This window comes from Pseudopodoces humilis, chromosome 1 (genome assembly GCF_049639895.1).
Source record: "Pseudopodoces humilis isolate 2021_Gansu_Grassland_sample_001 chromosome 1, ASM4963989v1, whole genome shotgun sequence".
Lineage (NCBI taxonomy): Eukaryota > Metazoa > Chordata > Aves > Passeriformes > Paridae > Pseudopodoces > Pseudopodoces humilis.
In genome coordinates, this window is record NC_142200.1 from 118,244,328 (window position 1) to 118,268,335 (window position 24,008).

The 24,008-nt window shown below is 40.4% G+C and overlaps 2 protein-coding genes across 5 annotated transcripts in view; one reads left to right on the forward strand and one right to left on the reverse strand.

Annotated features, from left to right (window-relative positions):
* Positions 1-15,834, forward strand: part of JAZF1 (JAZF zinc finger 1) — a 185,882-nt gene extending 170,048 nt beyond the window's left edge. For both annotated transcript variants that reach the window (XM_005518914.2, XM_088066577.1), the window contains exons 4-5: positions 8,409-8,578; positions 14,965-15,834. In XM_005518914.2, coding sequence (XP_005518971.1) covers positions 8,409-8,578; positions 14,965-15,141 — 347 coding nt within the window. In that variant the 3' untranslated portion in view covers positions 15,142-15,834. The remainder of the gene's footprint in view (positions 1-8,408; positions 8,579-14,964) is intronic.
* A 2,046-nt stretch (positions 15,835-17,880) lies between these two features.
* The window catches only part of TAX1BP1 (Tax1 binding protein 1), a 54,847-nt gene continuing 48,719 nt past the window's right edge, over positions 17,881-24,008 (reverse strand). For all 3 annotated transcript variants that reach the window (XM_005518909.3, XM_014248633.2, XM_014248634.2), the window contains 2 exons: positions 19,669-19,754; positions 17,881-19,027 (listed from right to left, as the gene is read on the reverse strand). In XM_005518909.3, the coding sequence (XP_005518966.1) occupies positions 18,826-19,027; positions 19,669-19,754 (288 nt within the window). In that variant the 3' untranslated portion in view covers positions 17,881-18,825. The remainder of the gene's footprint in view (positions 19,028-19,668; positions 19,755-24,008) is intronic.

Below are 24,008 nucleotides of genomic sequence, written 5' to 3' on the forward strand. Positions count from 1 at the left end.
TCTTCACTGTGGTTTTTGGAGTATAAGTTTGGAACAGATGTTTGAGGGGAGAGAAGGGAGGGGAGGAAGGATGGATCGTTTCTTTTTCTCAGCCCCAACTGGTTTTAATTCTTATTTGAACATTTTGAGAATATCTTTAAACAGTTGCCAGAGTTCAATTAACATCCTGTGACTAAAGGTGGAAAATGTCCTACTTTGTTTTTCTTCAAACATATACCTGCTCTTGCTTCTCATGCCAAAGTCAGAAAAAGAAAGGATTCCAGCTGGCATAGGTTTTATTACTGTTACATTACTTTGCAGGTTAAGCCTCAGATTGGGAGGGGTCTGCTGGACTGATTTATTTATTTACTTTTTTTATTTTCATTATTTTTAAAAAGTGCCATGTAAAACACTGCCATTTAATTACAGGAAGGTTATGTTCTTTTTTTGGTGAGTGTTTAACAGCCTATTCTTGTTTACATGAATCTAGTTTTAAAGTATGTTTAAAGTAGAGATTGTGTTCTTGGGTTTATCATGTTTTTCCTGTACTATGTATAAACACAAGATTGTACATTATTGAAAGCCCTTTTTTGTAGAAAACAGGATTGGGGGGAAAAGTTTATATAAGAATGCAAGGTAACTTCCCGAGACTATTGGCGCAGTGTGACCATAAAACCTCAACAGCACATTGTGCAGTGACATTATAACAATTTGCTTTAGCACCTCTGCAGCGTTCTCAGAAAGCCCTGCTCTACAAAACACATGCCATGGTATCAGTTGACTCTTTTTTTCCAGAATCAGTTCTTTACATGCATGTTTTTGTGATTAGTTGCTGTTCCACAAGTAATTGGAAGTAGGGGATTTTTATTTTTTTTTTAATTTATCTTATTACACGTATGTTTTATTTGCATTTATACATTCAATAAGTTGTAACATATATGCTTATATAGGTGTGCAAGCACATTTATAAACTTTGGATTAGGATTTACAGTGCTTTAAAGACTGTTCTTTGCTATACCAGTATCAAGATACAGATATATCAAGAAAAAAAATGGCACACAGTTGCTCCTAAAGGCAGATAGAATCCAGCTGCTCCACCAACCCCAGTATTGGCTCTGGAGGACTATTTTTTTTTAACCTGAGTGTGTTAGTTCTGTTTCTCTAGTAGCCCAAAATGGAGAGCAGATCTCATGTGCAAACAGTTCTCCATTTTGCTGACAGTGAAAAAGAATCCATAGCACTAATGTCATACTAGTAGCACTTTAAATATAAAACTTCATGTTTATTTTGTACCTTTATCATTTTAGCTTAATCTACAACATTTTAGGGTGATTTCCCATATAGGTTAGCTCAGCCAAAATCATTCTATAACAAAATTTAAATTTATGTATTCAAATTTATGTTTTACCTATAGGGGTGTTTACATGCTTTCCAAAGTGAATCCAAACCTTGTAAGGGAATACATTTTCAGTCACTTAAATTTCAGCATGAGCTTCCATTGAGAGCACTGAAATGAAAACTGCAGTTGGTGTGAAATGTTGGAATTGACCTATCTACCATGTCATTTTAAACACCAGGGTGCTGGATGTTTAACTGCGTGTGGGTTCATCCTGTTTGAAGCACCACCCTCCAAAAGAGCTGTGGGAAGGAGCTTTTAAAACTGTCTCTGTGACTGTGCAAGGTACAGCTGCCATTTGACTGGGAGAGAGGGGAGAGGATGTCCAGAAACATATACCCATAACCTTAGACACTTAAATGTTGCCTCCTTTGGTATAGCAGTGGAAGTCTGAAAGTGTTGTCTGAAAGCTACTCTTCAAATGATGCCAACACAGAAAAGTGTTTTGTGTTTTTGGTTGGGTTTTTTTTTTTGCCTAACTTATTTCCTCTAGTGCTTTCAAGTGCCTTGTGCCTAAAAATAAGGATAAAAAACATAACTGTTCTTTATATTTGAATCCATGTTCACATCATTACATGAGGTACATTTTTTTAATTCTCTTGGTGCTTATTCATTAGCTGAGCCTTGCTTCAGCCAGAGACAATAGAAAATTAGTTCTTCTGGGCAGTAATACATCCTAGCAGCTCATTATTTAGTGCTTGTTACTTGATCTGAGCTAGGAGACGACTGGAAAAGAGAAAATGAAGGGTGGTTTCTCCAGAAGACATTGTTCTGGCCAAATCCTGCTCTGACTGGTGTCATGGGAAAGAGGAGGATGCTGGCAGCAGCAGCCACAGCCCGCAGAGCCCGCGGGATGCGCTTGCAGCAGCCAGCAGGACAACGCTGAGCCCCCGCCCCGCATGGCGCAGGGCCAAGGCAGTAGTAAGTCATAATTGTTATTTTCATGGCTCTGTTGCGATCATGAAGAGGGATGGAGGCCTCTGCCAGCCCTGGCATATTGCCTTTTTGACAAACCATAACCATCTCAATCAGCTCCCACCAGTGACAGCAGAGTTCCAAGCATGCACTTGGCTTTGAGAACAGAATTGCCTCTCCTTGCCCAGAAGTGAGGATCAGGAACATTTACTGTGAGAAGAGTGAAAACTCAACTGCATGTGCTTATACCCACGTGCTGGAGAAAGGCTTCAGCCTTCACTGAGGTTGTTTAGGTGTATTTAGGTTGTATTTAGGTGCTTAATCCAAACACTGGAATGGCACTTGCTGTCTAAAATGCCAATGTCTGTGGCACTGCACAGTGCTCTGTTAAAGCTCCCTGGGTTTTCTTCAGCTGTCTACATCATCTTTGTGGACATGAATGGTAAAAGTATTTTTGAAAATCTAAGAAATCAGTCTGAACAGACTTTTTGCAGAGGCTGAAAACTGCTTTCTGTCCTCTGAGTCCTCTCTCCCCACCCACTAAAACAAGCAAAAAGACCCTGTCTTAGTGTGTCCGGATGATCCAGTGTCTGACATCTGTTGCTGGAGTTTACAGAGCCAATGCACTGTGCCACCCATACCAGCTCTCAGCTGAGAGAGTCCTGCTAAAGCTTCTAGACTAAAGACTTGCATGGCTGATTTGTATTTCACTGCCCCAGGCATTTATTTCCTGTTCTTTATATGAAGGAAGAATATTTCATTTTGAATGACTTGATACATCTTTAGATGAGCAATGAGTATCAGTTGTAGGAACATTGTCCCTACTGTGTGCATCCATGGGTACAAAGGGGAAGAAGGCTGACAAAGCCATAAATGTGCTTTAGCGTTAACCCAAAATTCACATAATATTAATAATTCATTTTTTTTATCAAGGAAACTGTCGCAGTATATGGGAATGTAAAGTTCTTAATATAAGAAGTGCTCTCATAAAACTGTTTCTATGAAATACAAACTGCAAGTCCCGCACGGGACAAAGTGTGAAGCTGAATTTTTATGAGAAATCCTTGGAATTACCATGAACTTTCAGTGACACTAGCAATGTTGGTTCCCACTGCAGTAAGCTATTTGCTTATAGTTATTCATTGTATACTTAAATGTATGCTTTCTGGTCACAAAAATAATTGGCAAGGATGTTTTGAGTTTGTTTTTCTTCATGGGAGGAGAAAGGAAGAATTCATAATGTTCTTGATCAGAGGTCAAGATAGATTCTACTCATTAAAATGGCACACACAGCTTGTGCTGGTTTTAATCAGCTTTGTCTTTTTTATATTTAAAGGCACAGCAGAGAAGTCTTTAGATTTGAAAAGCTATGTAACAACAAATACTGTGCACCTGCTTGAACCGAGATTCATTTAAAGTTCAGGGGAAAATCCGCTGTAAATCTCACGATAGAATGAATTTACTCATGCAAAAGGCAGAATTTATCTTGGCTACAGTGGTGTGAATATAGAATAAACCCCAGACATATAAAAGATACGGCCCCAGATTTTCAGCAGTGTAGCTGGGATGTTGTCTGTTCCAGAATGTCAAATGAATTAGCTCTCTGCAAACCATTTCTGAGCTCTTTTAAATTACTGACTTCTTTACTACTGTAAAACTAAAAAGTAGTAGGTGGACATTGAAGAGGCGAGATCTTTGCTGCAGGATTAAGTGGCATTCTCATTGATTTTGATAGGAAAACTGACTGGCAGCAGAGGTGTAGACCAAGTCTTTATGGTCAGCTTTGCTTTTTGTCAAAATACAAAGGCTTCTTACCCTGCAGGCAGTAATCATAATCCCTTTTTGTGCATGTCTTTACTTTCGGCTGTGACATAGACAACTTCCTGATTTGTGATGGGTTGTTTAAATGCAGTGCGAAAATTACAGGAGAAATAACTGGCTGGGACTCTTTGTGACTCAGTATGTTTTGTGGCTTCTCATAACAGGTAATTTTATGTGATATCTGGCTCCGGTATGGCATACTACGTGAGTTGTGCCTAGTGGAGTCCACTGCCCCTTTGAGGAGTAGTGGCATTGTCTCAGCATGGAAAATTGCGGGGAAAAAAAAAAGCTGAACTAGCATTCTTTCCTTGCCTTTCTTTTGTTTCATTTTTTGATCTGCTGGGGGCAGCACAGATGAAGTGAGTCTTTTGGCAAGGCTACTAGAGTGGGGAGTGGGGAAATTGCTCTGTGGGCCAGGACTGAGGGAATATTGCATGCGAGGGTGGGTACAGTATTAAGAGGATGATACTGAGTTATTTGAATAGTAAACAGTGGTTTAGGTTAGGCCAGCGTAGAACTGTGTAGGGTCTCTGAATGAAAGCCAGATGATGAAACTGGATATTATGTTAAAGAGCGATGAGCTAGCAAGAAACCTCAGAAAAAGCACTGCCAGAAAGCGGGTTCTTTGCTATAGTAGAAGTAGTATTTAGTTATGGTAATAATACTGTATATTTGTACGGTGCCTTGCTGAAAGCATGTGCTTCTCTGTCAGCCAGATATTTAGATGCTTTGTCTTAAAAGAACTGTGTTGTCGAGTTTTGGGGGAGCTTTTTTTGCTACTCAGACTTCTGAAGCTTAGTTCTGATGTTTTCCAGTGGGGGGAACGTTCAGTCTGCCTTCCAAGCATGAGGAGGAAGGGTAAAGCCATTGGCACTCATGCTACAGGAATGGCTCAGCTCAGTGCCCAAAGGGCAGCATGCCCCAGCAGGGCATCCTGTTTTCCACGAGCATAGCAGCATGCAAGCAGAGCTCAGGGAGGCAGCTCCCTGGGACCTCTCTGAAGAGTTACTGCAAACACTGCCCGAGTCACGCAGTTGTTCCACCCTGGAACAGGCCATAGGTTAGATGCAAAGGCGCTTAATTTCTTTCTTCTTTTTTTTTTTTTTCCCCCTTTAAAAAAGTAAATATTTACAGATATAATAGTGAAACACCAACCAACTTTTTTAAAAAAATAAAAAAGGCAAGCAATGAACTGACTCTATCTTGATCAAAGCATGCTGCTGTGTGTTTCCCCTCGGCGCGCTGCTGGTCCCCGGGAACGCTGCCCAAGAGCTGGCGCAGCACCGGCTCGGGTTGCAGTTTGTACACCTGACACGGAGCCCAGCACCTCCTGCTCCGGCTGGGAACGGCCTCGCAAAGCCACCGTGCTCAGCCCTGCACCACTTAATTAAAATACCTCATCCAGGGGCTGTTTATAATGGCAGCGCCAACCTGCGCGTTGTGCTTTTTGTTTTTCCTCTTGTTTTATTTCCCCCCTCTCTGATGTGTTGCGCAGTCAGTGAGGCACCACATGGGTTGCTGCCCTTAGACACTGACAACTGAGGAAATTAAATTCTGAGGCAGAATTGGTTAAAAGCATGACTGAATCAGTGTTTTCTGTAACAACTGAAACAACATAATTATTTTAAGGTTGAATTTTTATTGCTAATGTATTTTTTTCAAGGCAGTAAATTTTTTTGCATTTTCCTTATACCAAGATCCTTTTAAATACATTTTGGGATTTCTAATTATTTTTTTAAAGAGAGTAGAAGCAGTTGGGTTCAGTAGGACACCATTAGATAAAAGCAGTGATAGACTGCAGTTCCAGCTTCATGTGAAGTCATATGGCACCATTAGTATTACTGTTTTGTTCAAGAAGAATACATGTCATTCATATGAAAAAGCTCATTGTATTTATAAAATCTGTAGTGACATCTGAGTTTAAAAATTTAAGATAATAGAGCATTTACTTATACTGGCTAAAGAACTGTTTTGAGTATACTAGACCAAATCTTGGATTTTTGTTCGGGTAAGCCTATGAAAAGAAAACCATAAGGATGGTGTGAATGGTGTGATCTCATGGATGCTTAAACATAGAGTTTGGTCTCTTCTGTCTCTCACTGAGTCTACCTTTGACTGAAGTACAGGCAAACATTTTTACAGAACTGGATTTTACCATACAAAATTACTAGAAAAATTAAAAGGGCACACTCCTTAATGCCTTTAGGAAAACCTAAGGAGATGCATAATAGTACTGACTACAGCTTCACCCCACTGTTCTGTGTTTCTCTTATTTTATCCATCGTATTGCATATTAAGTTTTAAAGAGCACTGATTGTTGCTTTATGAGAGCAACATATATCATAACATCCTAATCATCTCTAAAAGGAGTGGTGTCCCTAAGAGATGTTGTACAGTTTCAAATTATGTTTTCTTCAGGAGGACAAAATCCTATTTGCGCGGAAATCACCCGCTCTTAAGGGGGCTCACAAGGGGGGGTGATTATAAAGGCAGAAATTGTTGTTATCATTGTTTAGAATTGTGTGTTTTGTCATCCTAGGAGTGCATGTGTATTTACAATAGGGTTTTCTGTTTCATTTGCTTTAAAAAAACCCCACTGAGCTAAAAGGTTTGAAAGGAACAGCTTGAGGAATTTTTTCCATCAAGATACAATCAAGGGCAGGAAATCGTAGAAGCAGAGTTGTGGTTTTGCCTCCATTTTTTTATTAGTTAATTAAACTATAACAACTCTTAACTTCATTTTAGGTTAACTGTTCCTAGAGTTCAGAAATATTTTAAGAGGTCAATAATGCTTTCTTTGGCTCTCGCTCATTGGGAGTGGGATGAGGAGCCGCAGTCAGCAGGGCAGAGTTTTCCAGATGTGCTGCAGGGCCTGTGCGTGCGCTCATGTCGACGGTTGTCGCTGGTGGGAAACCATCCCACTTTCCTCATCTGCGCACCATCCCGGACAGATGGGAGCCACGGGAGAGAAACGTGGACAGCCTGACGTCTGTCCTGACCAAAGCTCAGGAGCCCTGGGTGCTGGCAGCTACCAGTTGCCACATGTTGTTACTCAGTGCTGAGTCTGACTGGGAGTGCTGGGGCAGGGGGAGTCCAATGAGGCGATTAGTGTGGAGTTTCAGCAGAAGCAGAAACACCCCTAAAAACCCACTTATGCAGTATGGGTTTTCCCTGTGAATTCAGAATGTTTTAAAGTGCCATGAGGCATCTGTCTGCATTTTGTCCTCGGTGGGTAGAGCTGCTCATAGGCGTGCACTGAAAGGGCACATGAGGGGAGAGCCATGCAAGTGTCACTAAACTGTCTTTAATAGCAGGAGCTATTCCAGCACTTGGAGCCAAATTGTCTTTCAGCAGAAAGGATAAAATTGAGCAGAGTTGGGAAAGCGAAAGAAGAAAGGGGAGGGGAAACACAGCACCACCTCCTGCTGACACCACAGAAGTTTCCCTCAGCTTTCCCTCTCTCTCCCCCTCTGTGCATATATTTTATTTTTAATCAGCTGCGGCTCTTCCCTCCCCTGCTTTTCTTTTTCCAACTGTATTTTTACAGTTGGAATTCTGCTTTTCTAATTTCTCTTGTTTCACATTTAACTTCTTCAGAGGATTTCGTTAATAGTTATTGCAATTAAAAATAATAAATAAACTCAGCACCAGCTGCTCAGATGGCTGTCTTAGCATATCTGGAACATAATGCGGTCTGTTCAGGGCAGCCACACAATGCAATTTATACCCACACCTGAGGGAATGAATTTCACAACTATAATTGCTACAATATAATTCTTATTAATGTTGTGCTATAATTCCTATTAATTCCAAAGGGCTAGTAAATGCATTAGGACTTGTCAACATATTATTTTACACTGTTTATGATCTGTAGAATTACACTCTTCAGTATTGTATTGCATAAAGAAATGCCTTAAAATTAGCTTTAATTGGAGGAGGGGAGGGAGCACATTTTCTGTTAGGGCACTGGGAAAAACGGAAGGATCCTGGTGTTTGAGAAGCAATGAAACTGCATTTTAAAATCAGTCCTTTGAACTTTCTGTGTCATGCAGTTAACAGTTTATGAAGATATATTAATAATGCCTGTCCTGGTTATTAGAAAAAGAACCTGGTGTCTTTATGAAGGAATAAATAACTACAAGAAGGATAGGGTTATAAAATTTAAAATAACTGTCTTCCAGAAAAGACAAAAGCAGGGAAATTACAAATCATTGTAGCTGATGTAATAAATGCAGAATGGGTTATCTCGCTGCGCTCCTATTTATTCTTGTTTTATCTGACTACCCTGCTTTTCTAGGTAGTGAATATGATGAAGAGGAAGTAGACTATGAAGAATCGGACAGTGATGAGTCCTGGACTACAGAAAGTGCTATCAGCTCTGAAGCTATCCTTAGTTCAATGTGCATGAATGGAGGGGATGAGAAACCTTTTGCCTGTCCTGTTCCTGGATGTAAAAAAAGATATAAGGTAAGTAGGAGTGCAGACCTGCCTCATTTCCTGCTGGTGTAGGTGGTGGGAGAAGCCTCTAAAATCAGTTTGCACTCTTCTCATTTAATAGACTTTTCACAATTATTTTTGTGATATTTTAGCAGAATATTTTATTCACTAATTTCCTCTCAGGCACAGCCAAGTTTATCAGTTTTACAAAGGATGTCTGTCTGTAAAGAGAGATTACATATAGCAACTCTTTAGCTTTACGCATTTTAACGAGCTTTCTATTATTTAGACAAATTAACTGCAGAATGCAGGAGGTACTACAAGCAAAATAATCTCTTGGGTCCCTTTCAGAAAACATGAAATGAAAAGCTTCTGTCCATCTGTGCCAGAAACAATTCCTTCTGCTTAACTACTAGAGATACTGCCTCCTCTTGAGTGAGAGGGTGCCCAGGGTGCATTTTCTGATAAGGATAATGTGTGGAATGTAACGGTTAACATCGTGCAAGTCAGAATTCACCTTGGGAAAGCAGAGTCTTGCAGAAATTCTGGCATCATTCTGTCCTGGGTCCGAGTTCCCATGACACATCCGCACAGCCGTCAGTGACCCCACACGCAGGGCTTGCATCCCTTTGTGTGACACCCTGGGAAACAATTCCCTGACACCCCCACCCAGCCCCATTCTTTAATTGCTCTCCATCATGAGAAATTCTTTTGTCTTTTTATGTGAGTGAAGCATTTCCAAACTGGAACCTTGAGATGGCCAGTGTAGAACATGCCAGGATCTTACAGGAGTGTTGCTTCACATGCTTCGGTGCAGAGACAGATGGAATTGTGTTGAACATGGTGCACTTCAGAATGGTGTTCTCTAACCACTGACATTTGGGAACAGAAGGAGCGTGTTGGCAACACTTCCTCTAAGTCGTTTTCTAAAGTTTTTGCATGAACTATGGGAAAATCCAATTACTGACCTATACACTAGAAAAACCATGGTGGCTGGGTTGGTTGTATTTTATGGCTTGTCCTTTAAGTAACTGATGAGTAGGGACTTAGAAGAGAGCAGAAATAGAAATATAGGAAGGCCAGTAGGAGTTGAGATAAAACAGTTGTGTCAAGAATGGAGAACCTGTGCATGAAACCATGTAGTGTATGAAAACCTGTTTCAGTGATGCTGCAGCAGCTGCCACAGCAGCAAATCACAAGATTCGGGTTTCTGTACAGACCACTTAACCCTGACAGCACTGTTTCATAAAACATGGACAACAAAGCAGTGTGCTCGTTTCTTAGGGACATACAAGCATTTTTGCTGACATTATCCTGAACTGTGTAAGTGTTTACTCACCAGTTACAGGAAAAACTGAACACCATCTTCAGGGCCAGGGCAGAGGGAAAGATGGTTTTGGACTACTTGCAAGTATTACTTTGCAGGTAAACTCACATTATTGAAGATCAATACTTCCCTTGCATGTGGTGGGAGCTGTGCCAGACAGAGGGTATGGTATAAAAAGCTAAATCCCTAGCTCAGGAAGCAAACAAGCCATGGTGATTGTTAGAAGTCGTGTGCCCAGAGGGCATCTATGCATTGCAGAAAACATTTGCTTAATGGCAAAGTCTGGACGGAGAACCCTGTAATTTGCTATATCCTGTCTGTTCTCTATTTGACTGCCAGCCCTCTGTCTTTTTATTGCCCAAATGAGCAAGCTGTTTGTGCCTGCTTCTGCTATCTCACTGCCTTCATCTCAAATGCATGAGGACTGTCTATAAGGGATATCTTGTACGCCATTAATGGTAGAGCAGCCAGGCGGGGGAACAAATTAATGACCCTTAGAGGGGCTGACAGGGAGCAGCAGCAAATAAAATGTACCGTATTCTCCTAAGAGACTCACCTCTGTTTAGTCCTGATAGAAAAGCACATTTCCTTAAACTCTGCCTCACCTCATTTCTCTTTTCTGTGGACTCTGTTTCCTCCCTTTTTTGTTTTCAGCCTATGTTTTTTCTTTTTACATTTTTATCTTTGTTTCCTTCCTTTTAGCTTTGTGTCAGCTATGTTTCTTGTTTCCTCTTTATCTTCCCTCTGCTTAACCCGCTTGTCTGACGAATTATTTTCAGAGTCTGGGTAGGGAGTCCTGCGATCAAAGCACTGGGATTTTCTGGTGGGTACTGGATAATCACAGTCAGGACTGTAAAACAATTACAGTGCTCCAAACAGGAACACAGACATGCACATACAGTAATTGCCAGGCTCACTTTACGGCTGAGAAAGGATGCATTCCTTCAGGGAGCAAGGAGGAAAGGAGGATATACACAGTTTTCTTTTGTCTGGCCTTAGGTGACGTAAGTTTGAGAAGTAAAATGGTATTTTTAGGGATTTTATTTGTATTACAGTACTGCTTAAAGGACCCAGTAGGGATGGGGCACCTTTTTGCAAACAATGTTCAAGGATAAGAGATGGCCTCTGCACTGAAAAAGTCATTATGGAAAGGTAAATAAGACAAGAATGAGTACAACAAATACTCCAAAGGAACAGGCTGGGGCAGACAATGGAAACTGTAAGGAGAACATGTTTATACACAAGCCCAGATGTGTATCAGAAGCCCCTGCTGGCCTCCTGCCCAGCTGCTGTCTCCTGGCGCTTTCCCGTAGGCAGTGCAAATAGTCATAAACATTTCGTTGTTCTTCAGGAACTTTATGTTTAAAAATTGTTTGCTTATAACATGTACTGGTATTCTATATAGTATGGCAGAGATTTTCTTGAGAAGCTACAGATCCTGGGAGAAATATTTTTCTTTAAATTACAAATGGGATACACAGAAACATATAAATAAACCTGAAGTACACTGACTTCTAGATGCTTTAAACATAACCCTTAGAACTAATTTCTGAAACTTGCTTTCTTCTCTAATTATGCTTATTGAGGTAAAGAAGTTATCATTACTTTATAATTTATGGATATTTTTTCTTCCTGTGATTCATCTTTGATGCCTGAAATTTGATTTTTAGAAAATTATCTGTGTGATTCCAAGGAACCCAAAGGTATAATCCTTGTTTCTGTGGAGTTCACCCTCACCAGACTTTGGATTCACATCCAAATTTAGATGCCCTGTCCAGAAGTGGATGGACATGGAGTAGTTAATGTGTTTTGCAAAATACTGCCTTGTAGGAGCTAAAATAGGGATTTATGAAGGTGTTGATTAGTCTTCCTTTTATTAAATAGCCCTGAGTGGTCTCTAGCCCTGGAGAAGGACTTTGAAAATGTGTTTAATATGCAGATAAACTTACTCAAGCAATATCCAAAGAGCAAATGAAGTTTGAGACATAGTAGATAGAACAAACCCCACAAATAATGCATATATGCTAGTATAGAGAAAACCTAGAATATTTGCCCTAAATCTTCTAGTTTGTGCAAAATTAGTAATAAAAACAATAACAGATTTCAGTGCATACAGAATGTAGCTTATATCCATGAGTTTTTCTTTGGCGTTGGGCAAGAGGAGAGGTGGTACCTTCCAAGGTTGCTGAGGCATTGGGTTTGTCTGTCTGGCAGGTGAAAGGATGAGGGTCCTGTCAGGTGGCACAAACCCCCAGGAAGGCTGACCTATGAGTGGTGAAACTCAGCAGAGCTTAGGGAAGGAGAATATTGAAGTGAGAGGGAAACAAGGGAATTTACTTGAAAGAAAGGAACAAGCCTGAGCTTGCAAGCTGAACAGAGGAACTGGACCCACAAAGAAAACTTTGGGATGAAGAGCCAAGAGTACAAAGACATGTATGAATGTCCAAGGCTGAAACAAGAAATGTCTCAAATCATCCTTTTGAGATGTCTTTTCCTACTTGAAGTGGGGCTGGCAAGTTCTCTGCAGTGTAGTATCTTTGTGAGTCCTGACATGCAAAAGGGGCCCTGCCCAGCAAGAGCCTTTGTGTCCCTGCGAACCAGGCGGTGCCGGTCTAAACTTCTCTATCACCTCCTGATCTGGTCCCAGGTTAATAATTGTTTCCTCCTGTTCAAGATTTTTAGAGTGCCCTTCTCTATGGCCATCTTCTTCCTCAATCATCTGTGAGAGTAAACAGTGAGCAACCTAAGTAACCAGAGCAATAAAAGTGATGTACGAGTTTGGCCATGGCTTTTGCTGTACCTCAGCAAACTCAGCCCAGATGTACAACAAAGTGTTTACATTGCAGCAGTGGAAAAAGTGCCGAAGAGTCACTGTAATTCTAACAACAGTTTCCTTTTAGACAGAAGTACAGGTCAAATTTCACATAACACAAGCCCCTCATGCTCTGCGTGGTTACTGTTTTTCAAACCTTCCATGGCCCAATTCATCTCTCTAGGTTTCTGCTTTAGCATCTCCTTAATTTTTTCTGCCTGAAAATACTTTCTCCTCCTCCACCAAAGAATGTGGTGTACTGGGGCTGATGGATCATTAAAAAATCTGGATCAGAAGAGTACCATTGGCATGGAATAGTGGGGGTATTTGTGATTGCAGATTTACAGCATCTGTAGCAATTGATAGCAGCTCAAAAGTATCTAGAAGGGATTTCTTATAAAAATTTCAGAACAGGTTTTTCTTAGGAAAATATTGTTATTATAGGTAACAGCATTTGTTTTAAAAATTTCACTGCAGTAGCAAAAATTTAGCAGGTCACCCCCAGATTTTCTTCTCTTTTGAAGGCACAGGTCCTTGAAGGTACACAGATGTTAACAGATGCCTTATGAAGTCCTCCTGACACCCAGTGACAGTCCTGGCCCCCCTCACACCAATGGCCCAGTGGGTGCTAGAGGTTGAAACTATGTGGAAGATGATCCAAAAGCTACCCCAGGATCTCAGATCACTTTCAGGGAATTCACTTGACTGCTTTTGAGACTGATGTGTAGCTTTGATGTGCTCTGGGAGTTGTGGTGCCACAGCTTTCTGCCTCCCCTGAGTGCTCTGCACCCAGACGAACCCTGCCCTGATGTGTTCCTGTGTCTGGTTGCTGTTGGAGATGGGGGATTGTCAGCTCCCACATCTCAGGAGATAGGTGTGCAGGGATATTCCAGCATTTTTAAGGGTGTAAGGGACAATTCAGAGGTTGGATTTGCAACTTCAGGTGAGGATTCACTGCCTGAATGCTCTGGAGAACAGAAGCATGAATCTGCAGGTGAAGTGGTTGCTTGCAGTCTTGCACCTCTTTTCCAGGGCGGATATTTGAGACTGTTTTTCTGTGAGTTCCAAGCTGGAGCTTCCACTTCTAAGCTGTACATTGCTAAAACTTGTTGTTTAAAGAGCCAAGGGGACTTTCTGTTATGTGTAACACCAGGCAGTGGTTCAGCAAAGACAAAATCCCTAAATCTAGTGGGTTGTTTAATATCCGGGCTGTTGATCGTAGCTTTATAGCGCTGCTTTTTCTTTTTTTTTCTTTTTTTTAATTTAAAAATACTGAGATACATTCCTGGAGTCTTTAGAGAGAGCACAGGAGAGCTTTGGAACTGTCTCTTTTTGTCACTAATACTATCTTCTTTGGTTTCATCCTAGGAGAAGCTCAGATTAAAGACAGTATGCTTTTGCTTATTCATCCAAAAATCCAAGCTCTTTTAGTGAGAGCACATGAGAGACTCCGGTATACTCCACAGAACAGTATCACAGCAGCTGCTGAGACCACAACAGCTTCTTCCATTTTTGCCAGAAATATGTGAGAAGGAAGACAGGGGAATTGCTTTGATTTATGTTTAGTAAGGTTTTTGGTTGACAGAATTTTGGCCTATTTCCTGCCCTTGCCAGTGTAACAGGGAGTGTGTTGTGTTGCTGTGTTTTGCACTAGTGGGGATCAGCTCTCCAGTTTTAGCTGTGGAGTATTCCCAAACAATAGCTATTTTGAAGACAGCATCTCTGGATTGTTTAAGTGTCCTGTGTAACTTTTTTGAGTTAAGCATTCCCTACAGTTATTTCTTTGGAGAGAATGTGTCAATGATCAGAATTTGCTGGAGCTTAAAGACGTATCTAGAAACAATGACACAAAACAGAACAGACCCACCATGGGGGAGTCTCAGCTCTTTAAAGAGGTGTGACCCAAGTCTCCATGCCAATTCTTTGTTTGCTTGTAAATGAACCTCTGAATAAGAATTGTCAGTGGTATATGAAAAAGATGTCAGGATGCAAAGAGCAACCATGTGTGCGTCCATTAAATGGTATTCTTTGGGAAACAATGTATTTTGGGAGATAAAAATCAGGATTAGCCAGGTAGGTGAGTTTTGAGAACCACACAAATTGTTGTCCTTGTCCTACCTGGTACCTTGGGAGCGCAGCCCATGTGCAGTACCCAGTGGGAGATCCTGGCAGTTTATAGGATTTTGCTCGTACCATTGACCCATTTTCAGGTTTTAACTGGAAGCAGAACCTGTATCAGCCCACCTCAGCACTGACATTTTTCCTTCTCCCTCACAGAATGTGAACGGTATCAAGTACCACGCCAAGAACGGCCACAGAACACAAATCCGCGTACGCAAACCGTTCAAATGTCGCTGTGGAAAGAGTTACAAGACAGCTCAGGGCCTGCGGCACCACACAATCAATTTCCATCCCCCCGTGTCTGCTGAGATCATCAGGAAGATGCAGCAATAACATGCTGGTCACAAATGTGCCAAGAAATCCTCACCAGCAGTTGCTGATTTTGAGAACAGCCACCTTTTTCAGGGGAAGCACTCAGCAACCCTTTAAAAAAATTAAATGCATGCTTTAAAATTTTCTGTAATTTTGGAATGATGTATCTTTGTAGAGTTAATGATTTTGTACATTTGCACATGTTATCATCATACCCATTTTCATTACTTTGAGATAAGGTGCTATAAAAGCTATAGGTTCTTCAGAACATTTTTCTCCAAAAACAAACAAACAAAAAAAACCAACTAGGGGGACGTTGCGTATTTAGTTGTACTGACGTGTGGGACAGGAGCGTGAGGAGGAGAGCTTGGCACTGACATCCTTTCAAGATTGTAACATGATGAAGACTTTCGATGCATCTGTCAATGTGTGTGCAAAACCAAAACAATACCGCCCTCGTCAAACTATAGTTAACATGCCTTACATAACGGAGTTATCAGTGGAGTAGCAAGTCTTTTAGGTAATGGAAATATAAATAAGAAAGAATGTTTAACATAATATGCTAAAAATATTTTCATACTTAAATAACATACATAAAAAGGTGTGCTTGCTGTATTTTATATTATCTTGCAAATCTTTTTTTCCTCCCTCTTGAAATGCTGAAAACCTTGCCATTCAAACTAGTAAACAATCACTTTAGTGTTAGCAATTACATTTTTTTTCTCTGTACAAGATGTCATTATTATGTTCATGCCCATCAAACTTTTGAGGACCAATATCCCAGTCCAACTAAATATTTACCCCTGAACTATCTGTTAGAAAGACACTTGGAAATACTTAAGTGCAAATTTATGTGTGTGTGAGAAACAATTATCTTCATCTCAGATGAAGTTTTGAAGCACTTTGTAGTTCTCTATTGCCAACAGATTTAATGTTTTATGTGTTGCCAATTCTTGCAACTACTGTACGAGCATGTGCTGCGGTTGCAAATAAAAATGAGAAATTCAGCGCATGGTTTAAGGAGGTCCGTTTGTTGTGCTAAGGGAGTTCTAATGCCTCTCCCTCACATTCATTGTGTTTTGAGATTTTCTTTGTGCATTTTTTGCTTCTCATTGTAGGTCACAGCATTCCATTTGGAAGTGTCTGTTTAGCTTTACAATTAATTTTGCTGAAATATGACATTTGAGCCTTACTGAAGATTAAGTGCTTCTTGCAGCAGGTGGTCAGAGACTGACTTAAAAGCCAACATGAGAGCGCTTCGTGTCTGGACCATACCTGAACATTTGTTGCTTGCCATCCTGCCTTGAGCATTCTTCTCACAAGTGCTATTCCTGGAGTTCAGCTGGCTGGGAGCAGAGGGGGGCACCCTCCACCAGCCCTGGCCTGAACACTCCTTTGCCTGGCAAGGGTGCAGGAGGAACTCCCAGTGTTAACACAGTCATCGCCTTGGCTTGGTTCCTGTTCTTTTAAGTGCAAAAGAAAGCTCCCATAAAGGAGGAATGAGCTTTCCCAATTTTTTTTCCAAAGCTTTAAAGGAAAACTTTGTAAGGATGACAATTACCTTTTGTCCAGCAGAGTAAAAGTTTCATTAAAATACCTAAGAATCATCCTAATGAGCGTTTAGAACAGCCGAAGTGAAGCGAAACATCCCTCTCTCAGATCCCTGAGAGGGGACCGTGACAGCCGGGTTTAAAGGATGATCCAGACATGAGAGTTACTGGTACACACAAGGCCCCAAGCGGCCACTTCCCACCTTCTGCAGCTTTGGCAACAGATCTGGCCAACAAACACGTTTTGGCTCTGCTCCTAGTGCAAGAACTACAGGCTGGGCGAGTTCGTTCAACAGCTAAACAGTTGTAAAACATCATTGTTGCATGTAAATTCCTTTCAACTATAAAACTGAAATTCCAGTTTCTATTTACCTATTCATTGTGACAGTATTATTAAACAGGTAAAGATGGGACTATTTTGTTATACTGTGTATAGTGAATGTATTGTACTGTGTCTGTGAAAAGTGTGCTTTAAATTATATTTTCATATGTTTTGTTGGGGACAAAGTACTTTAAGTTTGAAAGTGACAGAGGTTTGTTTTAGAACTGAAGGCAACTTAAAGAATTCCTGTCAGGAAAGCTGCTTATAAATGTAAATCAAATCACATTTAAAATAAACTGCCTCTGACCTAAAAAGACTGCTCTTTTCTCATTCCTAACCTAGAGTTAAGTTCTTGGGCTCTGTATAGTCTTCTATTTGTTTATTTTACTTTATTTTACTTATCATTACTTGTTTATTTTACTTATTTTTGTTTATTTTATTTATCATTAAACTCTTGGAGCCTGTTCTCTTTTTATCTGCTGTTGAGTTACAGTAAGGAAAGAAATTCATGCTTTACCTCAGGCCAGCTCTTGCTATGAAGCTCCCACTTGGAAAAATCTTTGGACTGTGCAAATGGCACACAAGCACTGATGAGTTATCATCAGCCCACTGATGGGCTGCTGCCCAGGACACTGCAATTCATCCACATCATGCAGTCTTTAGTTAACTCCTGCATTAACTGGATATTGCACATATTCAGCAGGGAACTGCAGTCAACAGAAACTACTCCAAGCCTTAATCCCAGGAATCTCCCTCTCAAAGGAAGAGCATAAACAGATGGGAGGAGCAACCCTTTGTCATATAATGCCAAGTCATCATTTACTCCTAAGTAAAGTCTACACTCTGTGTAATTTCAAAAAGAGCAGGAGGAAAAATAGACCACTGACGCCATGAATAATTCTGCTTTTAATGTAACAAGACTACTGTACAACAAGTGGGAAGCAAATTTACTTAATACAGTTAAAGTAAATATAAAATGTTGAGATATACACACGTGTTTTTACTTATTGGAAAGAAATATATAAAGTTAAAACACAAAAGGTTTTAAAAGCCAGAAGGAACACAATCCACTGTTGTGAAAATAGAACAATATTTTCTACTGAATAAAACTGCAACATAACGGCAATAATTTTTTTAAACAATTACTTTTAGGCATTTAAGCACAGCAGTCTCTTTCAACTCAAAACCACTGCCTTAAAGTATAACGTACCTCATTTAACGTTATCCATTAAGGCAAACGTTCTACGTGTGAAACTGAAGTATTTGCCATTCCTCTTGTTGCAAGCCTGGAATCTCACAGTACATGCATCTACATCTCAGAAATGTACTAGAAAACTATATTTTCATAGGGTAAGTAATGTAACTTTGCAATTTAAGTGTTACTCAGAGAAAAACTACATGGATTTGCTAGGAGAAACACCTGCTTATTACATTTTTAATTGTGCCTCAGTTACCAAGGTTAAGAGAAACCACAGGTGTTTTGGTAATCTTTTTTAAATGTAGCTGAAGAACGCCATGAAGCTGGTCTCATTTTTTGCTGAGGCTCAGTCATTCCTGTGTCCTTAGGCATTCCACTAAGTAGGGGAAGAAATTCCACTAAGTAGGGGAATAAATAGCTACATACACAACAAGGTGGGGGTTGTGGGTCTCCTTAGTACAGTGTTAGGCAGAGAGAGAAGATAACCCCATAGCAGCTTACAGCCGTGGCTCCCGTTAGAGTACATGAGCTTTTAATCAGAAGTTTGCACTGTTACAGAAAGCTGCATTGCTTTTGTTTCGGAGGTGGGCTACTCAAAGTGGTGGGATTTTAAGCTACACTGCAAAACAAAGTATTTAATCAAAATTTAATACGTTCTGATCAAAGTGTGTCTGGACATGCCTCTCAAAGCCTTGCTGGTCGTAGTCGGGCGGGAACTGCTCGCTGCACATGGGACAAACCTTCCAGTGGCTCTCAACATGCTCCTCAAACTTGCTCTGGTCGTAGTTTGGGGGAAACATCACATCGCAGAGAGGGCATTTCTTGTGCACATCAAAACTTCACGAGGAGGTGGAAAGAAAAAAAAAAGGGAAGAGTTTATTTCTATTTTTTCTGTTAATGCAAACTAAAAGCAAGGTCCTGCTGCTGCCGACATTCAGAACTTTACTACCAACTTCAATCTGAGTGGACTTTGTATCCAAGTATCATCCAGTTCATTTAAATGTTTTTGCCAAAAGCACTCAATACAGTCAGAGTAGTTTTACACGCAGATTCCAAAATAGCCTGGCATTTTAAAAGCAACGTAATTTTGACCTTACTCCAGCTACCACTGAATACAAATCTATTGAATGCCTTAATGGCCAAAGAGTTTCATGGGAAACCACTCTCTCTGCTCATAAATGCTTGCTCTTAGCAAACATAACACTTTATAAAAGCTCTAAACTTAGGTTCACAATTAGGTTGGCAAGAGAGGGGAAAAAACAAAAGTTATTCATTCATTTACTAAAAAAATTGCCCAAATTCCATCAAAGGTATAGCATGAACAGCCTGCCCAGTCTCACGGCATATTCTCTGCCAGTTAATTGTAAACCAAACATTCATTGAAAATGCTCGGTAGCTTTTCACCTCCACCCCCACCCTTGAGCAGTTCTACAGAAACCTCTCCATGCCCTTAAAGACCAATAAAAGATAACATCTACCTGGAATCAAAGCAGAAGCCTGTGCCCCGCTCACGCAAGAGAAGACTTGGAGGTTCAGGAGCAGAAGGTACAGTGTTGTCATCATCCTATTGAAAACAGAAGGTATTTTAAAGAATAAAAACAGCTGCAAACAGCTTTTTTCTCCTCAATATGCATCTTTGTTATCAAACACAAACCCAGATGAAATTTACCTTCACTCTGTCATTTTTGCAGCACAAGTTTTACTTTTCTACATCTTGGCTCTATTATGCAATTTGATAATAGAGCACAAAACTGAATCATTTCAAGGTGGAAATACAGGTACATTCCAAGATTTTTGGAACTCCAACCCCTACCTCATTTTCCTTTTTTATCTCAAAGATGCCTTAAAAGCAAGGTCTAGGAATTACTTAGCTGATCTACAAAAAAGGACGTGCGAAGGAGCACATGTAACAGCACACATGCTGTGTTTTATACAGATAACTCATATGCAAACCCATTTCAGGTTTAGGCTAATGCAGTTTTCCCTTATGAAGGGTTAATGGAAACAGGGACGGATGGGAAAATTTCCTCAATATTCTTCTTCTGACAACACCTGTTTATTTTCAACCATTTAACATTTCCATTAAGCAGGCAGTGGGGCCTGCTATGACAAAATGCTGGCAACAAACATAATCTTGCAGTCTGTTTGCTTTGTACCTGCATTGAAAAGGGCATATGAGTTTTAAAACATCAGTTGTTCCTTTTGTCATGAAGGAGACAGGATGGATGTATTAAGAAAGAAAAACTATTTCGTTTTAAGTACTCTCATGCTACAATGCTACAGCTTGTACAAAAACATGTCAAATTTGCTGAATACCAGACTGAAGCACATTACGACTTAACCAAGAAAATTAATGTGCATCTTCCATCAGCAAAACAGTTCCACTACAAACACTGGCCAAATTAACACTTAAGCCTTAGTTAATTTCTTCAGTGTAACCCCTTTCCCCCTCCTCCCCTTTTTTTTTAAAGGCTTACTGCTGGTCACTTGGTAAGATAAAGTTGTTGACAGCTTTTGCCCTCTCTTTCAGCTTGTGCCAAGTGTGCTACCCTACCACATACAAATGTAACATTCCTCCTTATTCCTTTTTGAGAAACATCTGTAAAAAAGGACAATGCTTTCCTCTGCATAGGCACACCTGCACTGTCCTTCACAGCTGCCTTGCAAGAACTCTCTTCAGCAAAAGGCAAGCACATGTAAAAGCCTTTGGATTGTCCTAAGGCTACAGCTTCTTGTGGCCCAGTTCCCTTAATTGTGGAATTCATACTGTGTGTTCCTCACAGCAGCTTCTGACCCAGGCCCTGTACAAGAATGTCAATGCTAAGTATGTACTGATATTTCCCTGTTACGATATGGAACGTCTGTCTCTTCAGTGTACTTTTGCTCTTGGCCAAGTCACAGGGATCAGTTCTTAACCTTTTGGGATGCCTAACCCACACAAGAAGAATGCAAATGTCTCTGTGTTCAGCTGACCTCACAGAGATGTTACAAAGACTGCTGTGTAACCACAGCATGGCCAAACAGGAACCATGAGAACTTTATCTTAGTCTGAGAGGACTTCCCAGCTATTCTAATTACAAGTTACAGTAAACACTATACAGTCACCAAGAATTAAAAATTCTCACGCAGCACCCTGGGGTAACTCAGAACCTCTGGAAAACAGAGATGGTTCCGTTGTACTGGGTTCCAATAGCTGTTTATTTCTGTCATTTCTGATGGACAAAACTCCTATGTGTTCCATGTAAAACAGAGCAGTTTATGGGGGGAGGACAATCATCATGGTTTCACATGGTTCTCATCTTGGTTCACAGCCACTTAGTTCCCAGTATCATCCAGCAATCCATTCTTCATTCTTATAAACAAGGTTACATGTGCTTTTCAACCTGGCATTTAAACACCCCTCACTCTCCCCTGGGAAAAAGAAACAGCTCAGAAGACAAAATGAGGTGTTTTTTGAAGCTGCTTTACAGAGAGTATGACAACAATTTCTGGGACACCAGGCCTCAGTGTCTCAGCAGCTCTTGCCTATGCTGTATGTTAAGCAAAGGCATCATCTTACTTTGATACCACATGGTTGAGTCATCCAAGGCATTTTGATAAAAGCCCACACTCCATATTTTGAGGAAGAAACAGTTTAATCTGCCTTTTATATAGATCCAAAGTCACCTTGCTTGCAGTCCAGACTGATGACCAGGGACAGGGACATGGCTGCATTTTCTTAGTCTGAGAGCTCTACAGTGCCCCGCAGTGATGTAACATTGTTTCTGGTCCTTGGAAGAAAAAGACTGGTACCATGGACCCACAGGCTGGCACTGCAGTCCTGCAGCAGAACAAGTGCCAGGCCCCCTGGACTCAGAAGTCTGAATAATTAGGTGAATGAAATATAGAGGATGTCTTTAACATCATGACTTAACTATTATCATTGGACTGTACTTCTGGTTCTTTAAAAAACTGCCACATTGAGTTCCACAGATTAAGTGAATCATAAAGATAAATACAGTATTACACACTAAAGCATAGTAAAAAAAGGAGGGTTTGCCACTAGGGGAAGAAGGGAAAGCTAGACATGAAACTGTCAGAAGTAAGAGCAACTCGATTAGTTTTATTGAAACCAACCAATTCTGTCTCAAGTACTGCTTTCATGATTACAACTGTAAGCAGTTCCAGGACTGCAACACAGAAATTAGAAAGCTGTGTAACACAGTACAAAACCCCATCCCCAAGCACTACAGATCATTTTGACATGCAGAAGTAAGGAACCAGTGCCCAATCCCAGGCCCTAAACAACACACGAACAGACACAGCTGACGTGCAGCACAGGGACACTGTGAAGAAGGGCACATACATTTTATTTCTGTGATTCAGCTCTGCTTTGGGAGTGAAATCATACTCACTCCTCCAGGCCTCCCAACACCTCTGCAAGAAGTCTGCTCTCCCACAAGACACCAACTGGATGCCAACTGCTCCTTTCATGTCCTCCCTATGCAAAATACAGTAATTGGCTGCCAGGGTCAGATCGAGATAATAATGCATTGTGGTTTTTTTTTTTCTAGAAAAAAGCCATTTTGGAGTTACCTGAAAAAATATTCTGATCTGGTGCTCAGTTGCCAAGAGTTACATTCTCCATCCCCCACAAATTTACCATGACTAAAACATTGTCTAATAGTCTCAGGATAGTTATTCTGGGCTTGCTGCCAACTGTAATCAGGACTGCATTTCTAAAACTCATACTATTATATAAATTATATATATATATATATATATTATATATAATATGGATCTCTCCCTTACTGCTAGGAATTCTTTGCTCCCAGCAATTCCATTTTGGTCAATTACATGACTATGAGCAAATGGAAAGTTAGTGTTGACTAGATGACAGCAGGAACTTGTGGCAAGTCAGCCACTCCACACAAAATTACCACTGTGCACATGCTCAGCTGGCACTATTAACACAGAACTCTCAGAAACCACAGTTCAATTGACCTATGAGTTCTAAAAGTCAAAGCTACAAGAATGCTGGAAAGTCCTCCCAGTCATACAGAACTGAAGGATTTTTATGACAACCAAATACATGGAAGAACAAAGACAGCAATTCTTCATTTCTAAGAAACCAAGTTTTGGGAGAAACCAAATTAGAACACAACAGCACAAAACTTCTGATGCATTTGAATATCTTGTGTTATATTAGTTTAAGAAAATAAGGGTGTTGTAGTAACTTCCACCTCTTCATGGCTGTTTTGGTAGTGGTTCACCTATGATGATGAACATGTCTACCTTATTTATCTAAGGTAACAGATCTTTTAGCCTTGAAGAGGTGGAAGTGGCTACAACACCCTTAATTTCTGAAATTAATATAATGTGTAGTAATAATAATGTGGATAGGAGGACAGAAGAAGTCCATACAATGGTAGTATTTTAAACAAAGCAGCAAGCCTACCAATCCTTTTCTTCTGGGAGGGAATCCTCCTCCAGCAAAAGGCTCTATATCCTGCTGGTTGAAAAAATGCAGAGAACTACATCTTAAATATCAGTCCAAGAAATGGTAATCTCCTCATGTTCATCATTTTATATTTGCTGTTTCTTTTGCACAAATGACAGACTCTTTATAATGAATCGCCTACATATGTGGAAGTTTCACCTCGTTATTTATTTACATCCCGCCTCAGAACAGTTTTATCTTCACCATATTACTAAGTCTCCCTAGAAAGATTCCTGCAGTTTCTAATTTCCATATAAATTTCTGCACTACACATACAGTCTGTCTGGTGAGGAACAAGCAACTGATTCCCAATTGCAAATAAAAGATAAAGATACAAGT